Raw genomic sequence first — 17,735 nt, forward strand, 5'->3', positions numbered from 1 at the left:
GTTGCTTCTCAGTGTCAATAGAGTGAGAATACCACCTGGTCCTCTGCCAACTGGTTGTGACTCCTATCTGTAACACCTGCTTGGTATCACTCACACTCCAATGCACATACATGCACAAATATGAACAGATTCTGAGTGTTAATGCCAAGTCATTGGACTCGTCAAAGAAACATGCTAGATACTTCTGTGCTTATCAGAAGTATGCACTGCTTTCAATGGCGAAATATTGTATCCACTCCACATCAGTAGACCAAGGTGTGTTGCCATTAGTTCAGTGGTAGCTGATAAAATTATCCTCCATTTTGCAGAGGTAAATTTAATTTCAGTGATTGCAGAATTCAGACTAATAAAGACAATTTAGGGCAATTAAGCTTGACGCCACCATTTTTCAATGAGCATATGATTTGTTGGGTTGTCGTTGCTAAACTTAATTGTGAAATGTAATATTTGATTGTCTGGAAAGATTTATGAGGATACAGCTGCCACAGTACTGTGGCAATAATTGAAAAATCTAAAAAAAAAATATTCATGTTCATGTTTTAAATCCCCTTGAACAAATACGACATCTTTTGATGAGTAACAACACTAAAAATCAAGAACAATCGATCATGGCGATAGCCTCGGCGCAGTGTTCCTCATGATCGAAGGAAAGACAGAAAATGAGTTGAGACTGAGACAACAAAACAGAAAAACAAATGTAAAAAAAAAAAGGTTCAGCATCGGACATCTTCAGCATGAGATGGAATAGTGATATATGTGCTGTGTGGGTCACTGAAGAACAATAATACTTCTCTGGCTACCTCTCCAGATCTCTCCAATCCAGATGGTTTAGTCTTCAAATCCATCACGGAGACATCAGTGGAGGTGCAGTGGAAACCGTTCTACTATTCCTTCGATGGGTGGGAGATCAGCTTCATCCCCAAGGTAGAGTAGAGCTACATGTGTGAACACTGAGGGTGTGTGTGTGTGTGTGTGTGTGTGTGTGTGTGTGTGTGTGTGTGTGTGTGTGTGTGTGTGTGTTCACTGTCACTCTCACTGCAAGACTGCACTACAGCATGCTGAAAGACAAGTGCACTGCTTGTGAGGAGAACAGAAGGACAGACTGGCCTTCTACTCCCACACACAGCGGTGTTTTTAAATTATTTATTTTTTTTTTTTTTCATTTTGCTCTTTGACCGAACAAAATATTCCTGATTGAAAAGAATTATTTTCAGATCTCACCAATGCCATCCTCTAAATGACTTTGAATTTCTTTATGGAAACAGGCACGAAAATAACGTGATGGATTTATTTTTTTCGCAGGGGGTTTGCTCAACTTGAAGCCCATACCAAATTAGACAAGCGGATTGTCTTCAGCTTATTGGCTATTAGATGGATGAGCCATTAAACCCTTTTCCAGAATAACCCTCTGTAAAACCATAGCAGAGCCAGGTTCAAAGCCAGAAAGCAAAAACATTTCTCTTTCTAATTCCCGCTGTAAACTCAGGTACTCTTGGCCCTCTAATCCCGTGCCCTCTCACAGTAATTGGTTTTCTCATTTAAGGTGTTCCCATGGGGAGATATCCTTTGGTCCCTCCCGGCTTCAAGCCTCAAATCTGATGTTCAGATGCTTTTTCGTGTTTATTTCAAGCCCTGTTAAGGATAGAATGTTTCTGAACGGAAAAAGCAGTGGGCTTCCTAATTTCATTTTATTGCTTTTAGCCCTCCCTTTCTCTCTTTCTATCCAATCTTCCATGTCTCCCCGCTGTGTCTCTTCTTCTAGCACTCCCCCCCACCCACCACCCCCCACCCCCCATCCTTTCCTCCTAATCTCTTGTTACATTCTATCCACCACTTCTCGGTCAAGATCTCCAACCTTTTCCTCTCTACCCCCGAAGGTACCCTCCATCCCTTTCTTCCTTTCTCCTTCACCTCTCTCTTCCTCACCCTGCTTTTCTGTCTATGTTCTTCTCCCTATCTCACCTCGCTTTTCTCTCCCTCACTCCAGCCACAGGGGAAATCATATTATGAGTTGGCAGTCCCGCCCCCTGTGGATTTAATCCAGCAATGGGGATTGTGAATTTTGACAATCTCGTAATGGAAGTAGGCATGAAAGCTTCGGCCTATGCGAACAAACACAGAACACGGCGCTCTGTAAAAAGGAAACAGAGAGAGGGGGAGGGGAGCAGGAGCTTTGAGACCTGACGTTAACACTGTTAGAAACAGCCACAGTATATATCTGACACTCCAATAAAGTACCATACTGCCAGTGGTTTTACAGCACATAGCTACCACACCATCTAATACGTTATATTTTGGGCTTTTCGTAATAAATCATTGAAGCTTTAAAAGCAATCAGTCAAACAGGACTGCAACCAGTACTGATATTGTATAGTATGAGTCATCAAATCAAATGGTCAACGCTCATGATGAGGCTGCAGCATTCTCTATACATGAGCTATTTGGTCATGTAATGTCTGCATAAACTTGCCTGTGAGCATCTCTCTAGTATCTTCCTCATTCTCTGTTTTTGGCAGAGGCATGTGCCTACAATGATGTATTATCTTATTGATTATTAAGTGCTATATAAATGAAATCAACTTGAAACTTACAGTTATTCTGGATATAAAGAAATGAAAAAATGAGAGGTATTTGCTTTATTGCAATAAAATCATTAAGATATTAATCACTGCTGCATAACACTTTAAATCTAATTTTACATTGCTTTCTATGAATAGTAAGAGGATTATTAGAACCACCTCTTGCCATTTCTTTTGATAGACGTATAAAAAGACATGCTGTCTTACCTGAAAAACTAAATGACCCTAATCAGTAACCAAGAAGCACAATCTAAGAGTCCTACATTCTTGTCACCTTAATGAAATTAAAGTGATATAAATACCTCCAGAAGAACAAAAAAAATCTCTTTTGTCATTCCTCAACCAACCTTGTCGGCAGAAAGAATGATGACTAATTATGAGCAAGCTGATACAAGAGATGGGAGTGGGATATACTGTTATGGTGATTAATTTGTATAATTTAGCTTTGCTTTCACTTAACTGTATTGCTATTGAGATTGAACGCCAGTTGTTATTGGAACATTACCGTTGTGTGTTACTGCCCACCCTGGTAATTTAGTTGAGGTGATTAAATGGATTACATCTCTAATTATAGTTTTAATTCAGGAAAGTAGCAAGCTGTTATATGTTCTGTTTTAATATGAGCCTTCGTAGCGCAGGCTTTTGGGGATCTTGGAGCAGCAGTAGGTGTAACATCTGTCTGTCGGCAGGAAGTGCGTGTGCAACACTGGTTCTCTGAAAACAGCTGGGAATAGCAGGGTTTCCATATGCATGAGTGACAGGCCTTTGGAAATATAGAGCGCTGCCTCTGCAGAATATGGCCCAAGAAATTTCCATGTTGCATACATGCTCCGTTTCTGCCAAGCAACACCATTTGGGAATTTAATGTGTTAAATCATCCAGAAGTTTACAAATAAGTCAAAAGAAGTGGCTTCAAATTACACAGCGCAGGAAATCTGCTGCAGAGAATTTAACTGGATGAGTCACTGTTTATATCTTACTGTTGAGGATTGGCTTTTATCTGACAGATCCCTTATCTCCACTGAGAGAAGCAGTTTAAACCACACAGTAGATGACATTTACTCAAAATATGCAAAACAACAGACATGAGTTCAAGTCTCTTTTCATCTCATCACTTTTCTCTCTGTTTTTTTCCCAGGACAATGATGGAGGGATGACTGCGCAGCTGCCTAGCACCATCACTTCCTTTGTGCAGACTGGTTTGAGACCAGGGGAGGAGTACACTGTTAACCTGGTGGCCCTGCGAGACCAGGGTCGAAGCCAGCCAGTCACTGCTACTATCACAACATGTATGTGGTAATGGTAACCTTGACATTAGGATGTGATTTTACTAGTTGGATAAATTGATAAAATGAAAATATATTCACAATGTTGAATACCCAAAGGTAAAAAGGTAGCGCACACACAGATCTTCAGGACAAAGTTGACAATGACAGCATACAAAAATTTTGGTCTAGTGGCCTTCGTCAGAGTATCTGGCTATGCGGCCGAAACGTTAGCACGTTTGTTGACACGGCCAGAATAAATTGATGAAATTGAGATTAGTCAGCTTTGTTCTGAAGGTCTGTGGTGTGCTGCCATTTTACCTTTGACTTTGGTTTAGCACTGCAAACAAAACACTGTACAGGCACATCCATTCCAAGAGCATGTTTTCACCCCTCTGTCCAACTGCAGTCAGATGAAAAGACGGTATTGAATTAGAATTCTCGAAGTCTGTTTTCCCACAGTAGGCCATTTCCACACGTGTAAAAAACAAGCCTGACACAACTGAAATGTCCATTATATTACTGTTAATATGTTATTGCCAAAATACAAGACACCCACACAGTCACATCAGATATGGTTTTTCAAGCTGTTAAAATCTTAATAGATAAGATGAGTTTGAGGAGGGCTGAGGAGGACACACACAGCCAATCAGTTATATACAGTGTACTACCAAAAAAAGGGTCATTTTATATTCAGAGTGAACGTGATTAGCGGTGGAACTAGCAATTATTTTATGAGATTAATCTGTCAGGTAAACTCAAGATGACATCTTAAAGTTGTTTATTTTGTCTGGCCAACAGACCAAAACCTGAAGATGTTCAATTCACAATCATTTACATAACAAAGACAAACAGCATGTCGCATAATTTTTATTTGAGAAACTGCAATAAGCAAATGTTTGGCACGTTGGCTTGATTAAAGGCTTAAATGATTAAGTGATTATTAGTCAATGAATCAACTTAGCATTTCAGTACCAATTAATGTAACATCATTGCAGTTTTCCTTATACTTTCAAGACTGTCACACACACAAACACACACACACATACACATCTAAATACCCTGGAATGAGCAGTGGGTGCCATCTTGACATATTTGTTGGTCTGCCACCGTTTATGTCCCTGACGTAAACCTCGCTGAGGTATTGTCCCTACACCTCACCCAGCTGACACTACTTGGTCAGCTGTAATAGATCCAATTCAAACCTCGTCCATAACAATTCAAACTCTGATGTCTGCAGTCAAAACACCATCAATTTCCTGTCAAGTCTTCGTTCGTTTCGTGGGTTGTAATTAAGTATTGATTAATAATTCATGGCACTCATTAATTTTTCACGGCAGCCCACTGCAGGACACCTTATTGGATAAAGAAAGAGGAAAAGACAAATTTGAAGTTACTCAATTATTCATAACAAAGATTTATCCTTCCTCGGAGATGGAGGGAACACAGTGAGGAGTCAGAGGAAAACCAGAGGGAGAGGACAGCTGATGTGAGAATTTGTTCTCAGCAACTGTCTTGCTCAGGATGTTTTCTAGGAAGAGACCCAAGGGGCCAATTTCTAATACATCAAGGACCAGGGTGGACCTGCAATATGTCAAGTCTGGGACTTATTTAGATCTCAAAAGCTTAAAGAAAGACTTAAAAGGAGAATATGGTCTATGTTGCTCAGTGGGTGAAACACATAATTTACATAAGATCTCCCCGGGGCCGTCAGTAAAGAATGATTATGCTATCAAAGCACAGTATGGTGCTTTCAGTTTAAAACATGTATGTTAAACTAAGCATTGCCTTGTGCTTTTTTGGTCGGTTCCTCAACATTAGTGATGCTTGTCACCATTTGTAAGACTCAATTGGACAGTTATTGAAATTTAACACCAGGAAAAGTGTGTAAATGTCATGTAAGTTGTAGTTGTAGAGCCCCATTAAACTGCAGTAGAAATAATCAAGAAAAGTTTTGATTTAGAGATCAAAAGAGCCTTCATTTTGCTTGACATTGGTTAAAGCAGCAAATGTCAAACCATAGCTTTTGTGGAAAGAAGTAGTTAACACATAAATGGAATACAGTGCTAATTATCATATTCTGTAAAACCCCATTACCTTGCCTGAAATTCGGTGAATGTATTCAGAAAAATATAAAAAGCTACAACATCTAAAGTTTTGAAGTGAAGGAGGACAAAATGGTCACATTTCACATTTATTTGCCTCACATCACAACAGAAAACCCCATTTTGGCTCAGAGCCTTCCTCAGATCATTTTTGATTTAAAAAAAAAAAAAAAAAATCCATTATATTTGCACTGATGAGAATGTGCAGAGCAAATGTGTAGTCACTCCCTCTTGTGTCATCCATCCATCCATCCATTCATCCATCCTTCTGCAACTTGTCTGGGGCCCGGTCCCAGTGGCAGGAGGCTAAGCAAAGCAGTCCAGACGTCCCTCTCCTCAGCAATGTTTTTCAACACCTCCTGCATGATCTGTTCCCAAGTCCCATGTCCCTGACCTCTCCTGGGATGCATGGGAAATTTTTGCAGAGGTGGGAGTTAAAGTGGGACATGGGCCTCAGCTCCCTAATCACCCTCACTGCACGTTTGAGTTGACCAGGTCTGTCTGGCAGTCTCCTCCACTATCTGATCCAGCTCACCAGCAGGAAGTGATCGCTTGACAGCTCTGCTTCTCTATTCATCCAAATGACATACGGTCAGAGATCTGATGATACGACAACAAATTTCATCTTCAATCTTTGCCCGAAGGTGTCATGGTTCCAAGGACACTGATCAATTACCCTCTGTTCTAACAGTGTGTTTTTTACAGCCAATCCATGACTGGCACAGAGGTTTAAACAGCAAGTCACCACTCAGGTTCAGATAAGGCACTCCACCTTATTGTGATGGAGGGGTTGGTGTGGCCTATTGACATGGGAGAAACTCCCAAGGTAAATTTGTCAAAGAGAAGGGGCGCTTTACAGACCTGACATTAATTAGGCAAGAAGGAGCTGCAACACCTCAGCAGGGAAACTTGGGCCCCCTCCTGGAGCCAGATCTGAGAAGGGAGCTCAGCGGCAATGATCTGGTGGCTTGGCATTGACCCATCAGGCCCAATCCGAGCCCACCACCCGCAGGGATAACATTGGGGTTGGGTGTATTGTCAGGTGGCAGGCAAAGGCAAGGACCGAGACTTGCTGTGCTGACTCGCAGACCTCTTGTGTCAAACATTTCATCGTCATGCATGATGTGTTTTCAGTTCCTCACTGTCAGTAATTGTTGTTTTCCAGCAATCAGCATCGGAAGACTTTAATCATGGCTTATGTTTTACACCTTACACAGATAAAGCCTGTTGTCTCACTGTCAGGTCTGATAAGTTTTACGTGCTTGGCTGTCAGACCAGCTTTTACTGATAGCAAATTCAGATCTACCACTGCAACAGCTTAAAGTATTAATATAAACTTTCATCCTGTCTTTTGAAGTTTTCCATTTAATACTGACTGAAATGTGTCCAAGGCAAAAGTTGGCAACAAATGTCTGGTCAGATTAGGAGCCTTATTTACTTATTCTTTGATTTTGTTAATTTTAATCATGATTTGGCCAAGACTATATTTTATTTAGGTCAAGTTCTTATACAGCTGCTTGTGGTGACACACAACGTTTAGTTAATTTATTTTAGAAGAGTTTTGTAGAGCATTAATCTGCACGAAATAGAATTCTTATCTTTCATAATTTGTTGTGAATTGTCAGATGTTTTAACCTCTTTGGGCCTCAAAAATGTATTCAAATGAGACATCTCAGAAGATTAGAGGTCACAAGTCATAACTTGTAGACTGCTGACACCTGGGAGGAGGGGTCACAAGAAGACACTGCTTTATTCTAACAGGTCAAAAGAGCCAAAAGAGAACAGCTATAGCTTGACAATTAACCACACCGAATGGGTCTGCTTTGTTTGTAACAGAACAGAACATTTGTAACAGAACATTCAATAATTATGCGTCTTCCTGTCCTTGTTTTACAGTGATTGATGGCCCCACACAGCTGATTGTGCGGGATGTGTCAGACACCGTGGCGTTTGTGGAGTGGACACCACCAAAAGCAAAGATTGATCAGATTGTGTTGCGCTATGGCCTGGTGGGAGGAGAAGGTCCACGGACCACCTTCCGCCTCCAGCCCACACTCAGCCAGTACTCCCTGCAGGTGAGTGGCAGGGTGTGTGTGTGTGTGTGTGTGTGTGTGTGTGTGTGTGTGTGTGTGTGTGTGTGTGTGTGTGTGTGTGTGTGTGTGTGTGTGTGTGTGTGTGTGTGTGTGTGTGATCAGGTATTCCTAACAGGGTTAGGAATAGGCAAATAGTGGTTATGGTTAGGGTTAGGGTTAGGGTAAATGAAATGAATGTAAGTCTATGTAATGTCCCCACAAGTGATATAAACACAACATGCGTGTGTGTGTGTGTGTGTGTGTGTGTGTGTGTGTGTGTGTGTGTGTGTGTGTGTGTGTGTGTGTGTGTGTGTGTGTGTGTGTGTGTGTGTGCGCGCGTGCTTGTTGCTTGTCATGCTTTAATTGTTAAATTATCTACAATCTATTACAATTCATCATGTTGAGGGGTCACAGATCTGATCGTACTGACACGTTATGTGGACTCACCTGCCATCTGGGGACAGTAAAACCAGATTCAGAACTTGAACCATTTATGTTTGGCTTGACCTTCTTTTGGTTTATTATATTGAACTCACAAGTATGGTGTTAGTGTGGGTGTATGTCTGGTGTGTGTGTGTGTGTGTGTGTGTGTGTGTGTGTGTGTGTGTGTGCGCGCGTGCTTGTTGCTTGTCATGCTTTAATTGTTAAATTATCTAATCTCAGATTCTGCCTGCCTTCTGTGTCTGGAGATAAAGCAAAAACAAACGAAAACGTCCATGCAGAGAGATTAAACAGACTTAACTGTCCATGTTTTTTTTGCTCCACAGGTTCTGCGTCCTGGCTCACGGTACGAGGTGTCAGTGAGCGGAGTGAGGAAAGGAAACGAGAGCGGATCTATTTCCACTGAGTTTACTACCGGTGAGGTCTGACAGCAGGCAGATGTGCTGATAGTGGTGTGTGTGATTCTGTGCCTGCCTCTGAGGATAGAACAGTTGATGACATATGGCCTAATGTATGCCATAGTGTTTATCTATATTGAAGATGGTAGTGGACATCTGCTCATGGTAATTTTGTCTCTTGTTTGTGCACAAGTGCATTATTTGTGGAAATGTCGTTAATTTGTTTTGAGTGCAAACAAGTGAATTCAAATTGACATTTCTTTCAGCTATATCAGAAGTAAAATGTCATGCAAATGTGTCTGATGTCAGAATGTCTAATTCAAGGTTATTCAAATGAAGGGAAATCTGCAGACTATTGCCAACAGCATAGAAATTGTTCCAAAAGGACATGTGTAGCGACTGATGGTGATTATGTCAATTAAACTATATCAGCTTTAGTAATTAGCACCTGATGTTTGCAGATGATGTTTAAAACGCTGGTGTTTGCTTGTTCACAATCCCTGAGAATTGGTCTCAGTGTCCCCAACATTGTCAGCTTTATCGTTCTTCTCAGAGATCGATGCCCCCAAGAACCTACGGCTCGTGTCTAAGACCTCCACCACCCTGGAGCTTGAGTGGGATAACAGTGAGGCTGAGGTAACTAGGCGCGTTAGCATTTCATTTTCATGATTTGTTATATCGGCCATTTTGAGTGATCAACAGTATGCATCTTTGGACAATACAACATCCTTTATATCCAAAAGGTCAAAGATCTGTGACATCATAGAGTTCTACAAAAACACTTTTCTGGCCATTATTCAACACCATAACTCAGGAAGAGAGGAAGACACTGTGACCATATTTAACATTTGGTCAGATGCTGAGTTGCTGACACCAATCTTAGGTGTTGGTTCTGCTGATATTGAGCTTCAGGTGATTGTTGTCGCACCATGTGATGAAGCTCTCTATCAGTTTCCTGTAAAAAATAGTCTCTAAGTGAAGACAGCATGCGTCTCATTGGAAATTATTCACTAGAATCATACTTCAACATAATTTCCTTATTATGCAATGTAATAGATCAAACTAGCCAGCAGAATATAAACTAGCTAAAATGAGCTCAGGATTAGCAAGCTGCAGCATCATAATGCTGCTCACGTGTTAATGAATCAGTAATAATAATAATATATAATAATATATATTGGATTATAGAGATAAAATACACTGGAAGGGCTCAAAATAAGTTTTCTTACTTTTCATGCTATCTGCACATTTTGCTGAATATATCTCTGTTCTTTTACTTACACTTTTTTATAGTCTAATATACAGAAGAATACTTCTTCCACCACTGGAAACTATTCATGCTAAACCCCCTGATAGAAGATTCTCCTTTTTAGAAAACTTCCTGTCTCTGTCCTTTATCTTTTATATATTTGTATATTTTTTGTAAAGTGGGTTATACTGAAATACTTCATAGCTTCTACAGAATCTCAGCACAACCTTACGTGCCCATTATATCACTGAGCATATGTTAATTATGCCCTTTTTTTGTAAAAATAACAACCAATTTTTCCTTAATCCCTTGACCTTATCCACTCTCCCTTGACCTGCTCTGCATACTTGCCCTAAAGCAGACTTTTATTCCTCCGATTTTTTTGTATTTAGCACTTTATCATCTCACACAGGTGGGTCTGCATTTTGTGAGCCCAGTAAATGCCAGTAATGGGAAAGTGGCAAGCAAATTTACGGAGTGCAAGTGGTCACTGAATGTTCTACTCAGAATGAAAATATAACAAATCATGTTGTTTCACCCAGTAGTCACAGTGATATTCCCAGGCCTCACTAACTACTCAGTAGTACTACTCAGTCTTCAAAATCCTGTCAAATTCAGTTTGGGGCTGTAAGTGCTTAAATATATTTTCAAATGTAGGTGGAGGGCTACCAGGTGGTGTACAGCACTTTAGCAGGAGACCAGTATGATAAAGTCATTGTACCACGCAATGAGGGAGCAACCACTAAGACCACTCTCACCGGTAAGTGAGGAGAGGCGATGACTTGTTTTCCTTTCATGTCATTCATTTGCTCAGAATGATGTTTTTCCTTGTGCCTTCAGTATTATCACAATGCATCTAATGTGTACCTGAGAAGCAGGATGTGCCTGTGTGTTTTACATGGCAGGATTATCTCCAGAGTTGACAATTGGTTGATGGGCCACTGATTGTATCTGTAGAAATGCTTGTGGTCTTGCAGGTATATTGAAAGGCTGTCAGAAAGGGGGAGTCAGCTGGGATGTTTTTTTTCTGAAAGGCCATAGTGCTGGAAAGGCCATGGCTGGCATAAGAATAAAGCAAAAGGTCCTTGTGTTATTCTGTTGGGCCATTGTAATCGATGCTTCCTCCACTCTCCTTCCTCCTCTGTCACTCTCATTTTCTCTCTCCTCCACTCTCAGTCTCTCTCATTTTCATTGCTCATCTCTTTATTTCTTTAGCTCAGGGAACTCGCTGTGGTTGTACTGAATGTGTTTGAAACTGATTAATTATGCCGTTGGCAAAAAAAAGCGAGTTTCTCCCAAAATCATACTGATGTACATGTGAATTTGCCTTGACTTCATCACTTATGTACAGCTAATTGGGCTGTTATAAAACAGTGCATCTAATTGACATGTGCTTGCATGAGAAGGAGAATGTGAAACAAGACTGTGTGACGTTTCCTCATGCTTCATGGTGGGTTAAAGTTGCAACCAGTTCTCTCTCTGTCTCTTCCTTAGACCTGCTGCCCGGCACAGAGTACGGCATTGGCATCTCTGCCATGAAAGGTAGCAACCAGAGCACACCGGCAACAATGAACGCCAGGACGGGTGAGTGTCCAATTACTGTTCATACTCCACTGTAAAAAAAAGCTGGTGATCCAATTCATACATGTGACCTCTTTCACACTGGGGGAAAAAAAATGCCATGGCGTTTGTTTTCAGTGGGAGAGGGTACAATCGGCATTCATTCCTGGGTCAAATGAGTCAGTAGTCGCAGGTATTTATTGGCTCCATCTCCTATTGGCAGTAATGGAAGCATGACACTTGGGTGGGCACGCTGATTTTTTTCTGGCGCAATGCTTGTTGGCTTCATTTCCATCTCACCAATATAATTTCCAACAAGATATAAAAAACTAACCACCATTAACATTGTTTCTGGCCTCCATGCTGCTTTCCTCTGTTCCCTGATTACCGACACTTTGTGACGTCAATGGTGACACAGCGGACAAAAAAACAGAGAGACAAACTCTTCTACTGGCAATGGGAAAGAAGTTGATTGCCTGTTTTTAGTGGGTTTACCCATATTAAAAAAAAAACCCCGGATATACACACCAGTGTTCGTGTCAAAGTGAATCACAGCGGCGTTGTACTGGAAATCTCCGCTTTACAGCAGGACGGTTTGCCCATTTGTTATTATCATGTAATTCTCAGTTCATTCTGTTGGTCGGTGCTTCTGTTCCAAGCCATTTGAAAGAAATTAAAATCAATTTTTTTTTTAAGGGAGGCGTGTGCCTGTTTCATAGTATCAGCTTGGGTCAAAGTTCCAATTACAGCATTTTAAAGTTGTATTAATGCATAGCATTTTGCTAATGGCCCTCTCTGTACCTCAGCGCTTGATCGGCTATATGAATTTTTATTGTGTTTTGAGTTTTTTGGATGAATGGAAAAAAAGAACCCGTTTAACATTCTGCTTGAAATGTTAGTGCGTGGGGGTGCTTCGCTAATCTTTCCCATCACGTTGACTGCAGAGCACATCTTTCCTCCAGTTGCAATTATTTTAATGGCTGAAGGTATTTTGCACTTTGCAAAATTATGCCTCCATTTTTGTTAAGAACAAGCTCTTTCTAACCCACTATTTTGTGCACTCTCTTTGAAAATGCACTACAGCTACAGTATCCCATCTTTTTCAAATAGCTTTAAATAATATGACAAGACCTCCTGTCTGCCCGGCACACAGCACTGCTCATGTTAGTGAGTGTAAATTGCTGAAAGCTGAAAGCATAATTTCCATTAACATTGGCTTTAAGTTCATCTGTCCCCCTCAAAAACCAGACCAAAAAACTAAATTTGACAAGGAGCTCTGAAAACACTGAGCGTTCAGGCAAATAGTGAAGTAGTGGAATAGATGAGAATTAAACATTGATGATCCAGTGGGCAAGTTGGATCATTGCTGCAGGAAACAGAAGTGCAAACATAAGAATACAGCAAATATAAAAGAAAAAACAGAATGTGGGATCATTATATTAATATAGATATCCTTTTGGAAATGAACTTCCCGGAAGCTAACTGATGAATTTTAATCAGTAATGGTCCTGCTTTTGATGTCAGTGCAGCACCAAAGAGGAGGACATACAGCAGATAAGAACTCAGTTACTTTTGTGTTAAAATGTTGTACAATGTTGACGCAGGAAAATGTGAAGCTTTTGTGCTATCCACAGATATAAATAATGATCATCTGAAGTGCAAAAATACCTTTTTAATAATCAGCTTTTATCCAAACATCTGTTGTTTCCACTCTGGGTTTTTTAATTTACAATTTGAAAACATGCACATAAAGAAACTTGGATGGAAAAGTACTTAACTGTGATCAGATGAAGAATGAATTATTTTCACACACTTAAAAGTATCTTGACTGACAGGTGATATGAAAAGGAAATGTGCTGTGCGGCATCTGCACATGATTCAGTGATTGGATTTATCATGGATGAGAAGAAACATCCCTGAAATGTCATTTAATGTCTTAAATTGTCATTAGTAACTCACCCTGTTGGCCTACACCCACTCAAGTGCATTCTCCTGCGTAACAGTGTCAATATGCTCGTGCAGTAGCCTGCTTTAAAGCTGGTTGGTCTCTTTAAATGTTTTCCAGAGACATTTAAGAGGCCTTGTGCTTACTGAAATCTTGCTTCCCTTCTTTTAGGTCTGGATGTGCCCATGGATCTAACTGTGACGGCCTCTACAGACAACACCATCACTCTGGTGTGGGGCGTGGTTCAGGGCCCCATTGACCATTACAAGGTCACCTACACATCATCTTCTGGCATCACTACCGAGGTAAAGAATCTGACAGACAAGCATGGATTTGATAATGCAGCGTAACGCATATTCAGTACATTTCGATCCATTTTTGTATACTGTACACAAATATACCAACACCATTTAAGGATAACAGGTCTCTGACCTTTTATTGTAATCCTGTTGAATTTCTGCTTATTGTGTGACTCCCTGTTCCAGCTGACGGTGCCTAAAGATGTAACCACCACCACTCTGACTGACCTTGAGCCTGGGACTGAGTACACCATCACTGTAGCAGCAAGAAGAGGAAGACAGCAGAGCACTGCAGCGACCATAGACGCCTTCACAGGTAGACACTCACACAGGTCAACAGTGTTACTTTTGTGCTGCACTGTTGTTAGCCGAATACCAACCATCCTCCTTTGTCTTTTTCTTTGCAACAGCTCGATAGAAACTTTTCGAGAGTATCAAGGTTGTGGAACGGCATCCATTTAATTCACTCAATTATCAGACAGAGCTAAGATAAATTCCTTCTGAAGTGTTTTCTGTGCTCAGATGAAAACATAAAAGATCAGCCTATTACTGCAGAAAGAGAGAGAATGGTTTTAACAACAGTGGTGCGTAATGAAGTTGAATGCTGAATTTAATGAACTAAAGTGTGGCAGCAGGCAAGGTGAGTCACACTCAAAGAAAATGGAGGACCCTAAAAGACTTTGAAGAAGCAATTAGTGCAGGTAAATTATTCAAGTCAGCTAATGAGCTTGTTACAAATGTTTCCTAATTGCTCCTCTGTTTTGCATCTAAATGCTTTTGTGTTTCTGTTTTTTCCTTTCTGTCGTTTCCTTTTCAACACCACATTCTCTGAGTTTGGCTGTCACACTCGGCGCTGTCTGCCTGCGCTGCTCTCCCTCTTTTTTTTTTCATCATTTCAATCACAGCAGAGTTTTCTTTTCTCTAGACTTTTGTCAATCTGTCGTATTTCCTGTCAGTCTACGCAGCACTGTTGATTCTTTGTGACTTCTACACAAAGCTCGATGTGGTTTTCAGTTGTCACGATGATGGGCATGCGCTTACCTGCTGTCACATTTGTCAGTCTTTTCTTCACCGCTCTCATCATCATCATCATCATCATCATCATCATCATCATCATCATCATCTGTGACCGTCGTGTCTGTTTTCACCATCATAAACATCAGCGGTACCATCGCGATCGTCATCGCATTCATCATCTTTTGTTGTGTGTGGCTCCTTCAGTAACACCGCTAACCATCTGGGAAGGAGACACAAGAGAAGGATGAAATGACAGATGAAGAGGAATCAGAGGGAAATATAATTAATTACCTGTCATCTTCTCATGCGCTGTTCACTTGGCCATATTGGCAACATCTGCCTGCCTGCGATCAGGTGAAGTCATCGAAATGAGAAAAAAAATCTAACGGCTAATCCAAAGTTTGATCTTGAACTGCACTCCAATACAAATCCCCGACTGTTTTCGGAGCACTACTGTCTGTCCTTCAGCTTGTCTCTTTTCCACTGAATATGAACTCTACCACCTCCTGTAAGTGGTTATTTGCAAACCTCTCATTATTTATTCATTTATTCAGTCATTCATTTATTCACATTTCCAAGGTTTTTTAAGATATATAATGCTAACAGCAGCAAGAGTGAAAAAAGTCCTTCCATAAGCTGAAATGTGCTTTATTTTTATTATCTATATATACTTGTAAACAGTTTAGGGCTTCTTTGTCACATCCCATCCATTAACATTATGGAGTGATTACACTTTTGGGAAAAACTGGGCCCTCTGTTTTCCATAATGCAACCAATAGCATATTTTCAATTGACAGCTCTTGCCTAATGAATGCCTTTTTAAACTCTGTGCCCCCAAGCCCAAATCAAGATAAGTCCATCATTATGAAGTCATGATATGGAGTCACAAATTTCCACCAAATAGGGAAATAATGCATATTGACAGTTGGTGGAGGAAAATAAAAGCTAGCCATTCACCAATAAAAGAGGAGAAGATCATAAATGCAGGGCAGTGTAAACAATGCAGGTTTCAAATGGTGATTGATTACAATGAATGCACCACAGGATGCCTTTAATCTGGATAAATCAGAAAAGGAGACATCAGTGTCCTTGCATCTGTTTATACATCCACACATGGCTAATTGAATTCATATCGTCTCGCATTTGTTGCTGCGTCAGCTGCTGCACCGGTTCATATTCATTACATCATCTTCCGTCCAGATCATACATTTTGACAGCAGCATCTGCCATCATCATCATTTCTCCGTTTTCTTATTGTGAACAGTCCCATCACATCTTCATCTTTATGGCGGATAATCTCATTAGTTTGTCTTTTTTATGACCAATTACATCATTACTTTCACATGATTGTGGTCTGCTCTGACTCTCACCTTCCCCATTAAGATTACACCCAAGGCTAATTTTCTCAGCTGTATTATAAACGATCTGTTACACCATCCAGGACTGCTTCCATCCATCACTGAATTGCTTGTCTGTCATCTCCATAACAATGGCAGCTGGGTTTTCTTTTTTTTTTGCCATCGTTGTTTCCTGCTTGTGGCAGGCGTTTTACCAGTCCTTGAAACCTCTCCAGTGACCTTTACACCCCCATTCCTCCAGGAATCAGGCCCGTAACCCACCTCTACTTGTCAGAGGTGACGTCAGACTCGGTGTCGGTGGCCTGGAGCGCCCCAGCACCACCTGCTGACCTCTTCATCCTGAGCTACAGCTCTGCTGATGGGACAGACACCTCTAAGGTGACGCTGGACGGCTCCAAGACGAGGTCTCTGGTCCAGGGGCTGCTGCCGTCCACTCCGTACACCATCAGTCTAATCACAATACAGGGGGATGTTACCTCCGAGCCCATTACAGCATCACTCACGACAGGTGAGCTGCTTGACACCTCAGGGACGGCACAGAAGAGGATACATAAACATGATGCATACTGTTTGTCTATGCATGAGCAGTATGCATGGATTGTTCTTTACCTATGAACTTAAACTGAGATCACGTTTCAGGCTGCAACTAGCGGTGATTTACGTTATTGTTTTAATCTGCTGGTTGGTCGAAAAATGTGGATCACTGCTTCCTGAAGCACAAGGTGACATGTTTATATTGCTTGGTTTGTTCTACCAGATATTAAATTTAGTATCACATTAAGACAAAAAAGAGCAAATCCGCATAATAAGGAACTGCAACTGGGTAGGCTTTTTACCTTTAAGAGAATGTCAATAAGCGTTTATAGAAAGAATTGCCAGCTTTTTCAGTAGATCGACTAACCAGTTAATAGACTAATTGTTTCAGCTATAATCATGTTGATCACACATGAATGAATTGGTTTCACTGCTCTTTTTATGGTTTATTCAGACAGGTGGTCCCAGAAAGTCCCTTAATTCCATTTAGGAAAGAAATAGGAAAAGTGTAGTACTGGGGAAGGAAAGTGGGGAAATAGCAACTGTGAGGTAAAGTGAGAATGGAGAAAAATAAAAATGTAAATACAAAGTCATTTGAATTAAATATGTATTTGCAGAAATGCTGTTTGAGCATTTAATTTGCATAAAGAACCACCAGAATGTTTATTTAAAAATTAGTATTTTTTTGCCAGACTTGTTTTATTCTTCAGGGGTGTTAGGTGGCTGAGGTTTGTCACACAGATGAAATGTGAGTCAATGGCCAATCTGTGCGATGATCCAGTGTTATTTCATAGTTATTCATATTTATTGAGGGATATCTGAGAAACTCTGACAAATGGTTCTCTAATAAAGACAAGGACAGAGAGGAGAAAGGGGGGGGGGGGGCAGATGCACACTCAGATTGTTACTTGAA

General features: G+C 40.7%; 1 protein-coding gene across 4 annotated transcripts in view; it reads left to right on the plus strand.

Moving 5' to 3' along the window:
* The window catches only part of tnr (tenascin R (restrictin, janusin)), a 160,715-nt gene that overhangs the window by 108,619 nt on the left and 34,361 nt on the right, over positions 1–17,735 (plus strand). Inside the window, exons 11-20 of one of the 4 annotated variants that reach the window (XM_070973327.1) lie at positions 809–924; positions 3,718–3,868; positions 7,846–8,024; positions 8,789–8,879; positions 9,396–9,496; positions 10,767–10,869; positions 11,604–11,693; positions 13,786–13,919; positions 14,100–14,229; positions 16,530–16,796. In XM_070973327.1, the coding sequence (XP_070829428.1) occupies positions 809–924; positions 3,718–3,868; positions 7,846–8,024; positions 8,789–8,879; positions 9,396–9,496; positions 10,767–10,869; positions 11,604–11,693; positions 13,786–13,919; positions 14,100–14,229; positions 16,530–16,796 (1,362 nt within the window). The remainder of the gene's footprint in view (positions 1–808; positions 925–3,717; positions 3,869–7,845; positions 8,025–8,788; positions 8,880–9,395; positions 9,497–10,766; positions 10,870–11,603; positions 11,694–13,785; positions 13,920–14,099; positions 14,230–16,529; positions 16,797–17,735) is intronic. The other 3 variants (XM_070973328.1, XM_070973329.1, XM_070973331.1) reach the window with 3 other exon arrangements.

The sequence above is a fragment of the Chaetodon trifascialis genome, chromosome 11 (genome assembly GCF_039877785.1).
Source record: "Chaetodon trifascialis isolate fChaTrf1 chromosome 11, fChaTrf1.hap1, whole genome shotgun sequence".
Classification (NCBI taxonomy): Eukaryota; Metazoa; Chordata; class Actinopteri; order Chaetodontiformes; family Chaetodontidae; genus Chaetodon; species Chaetodon trifascialis.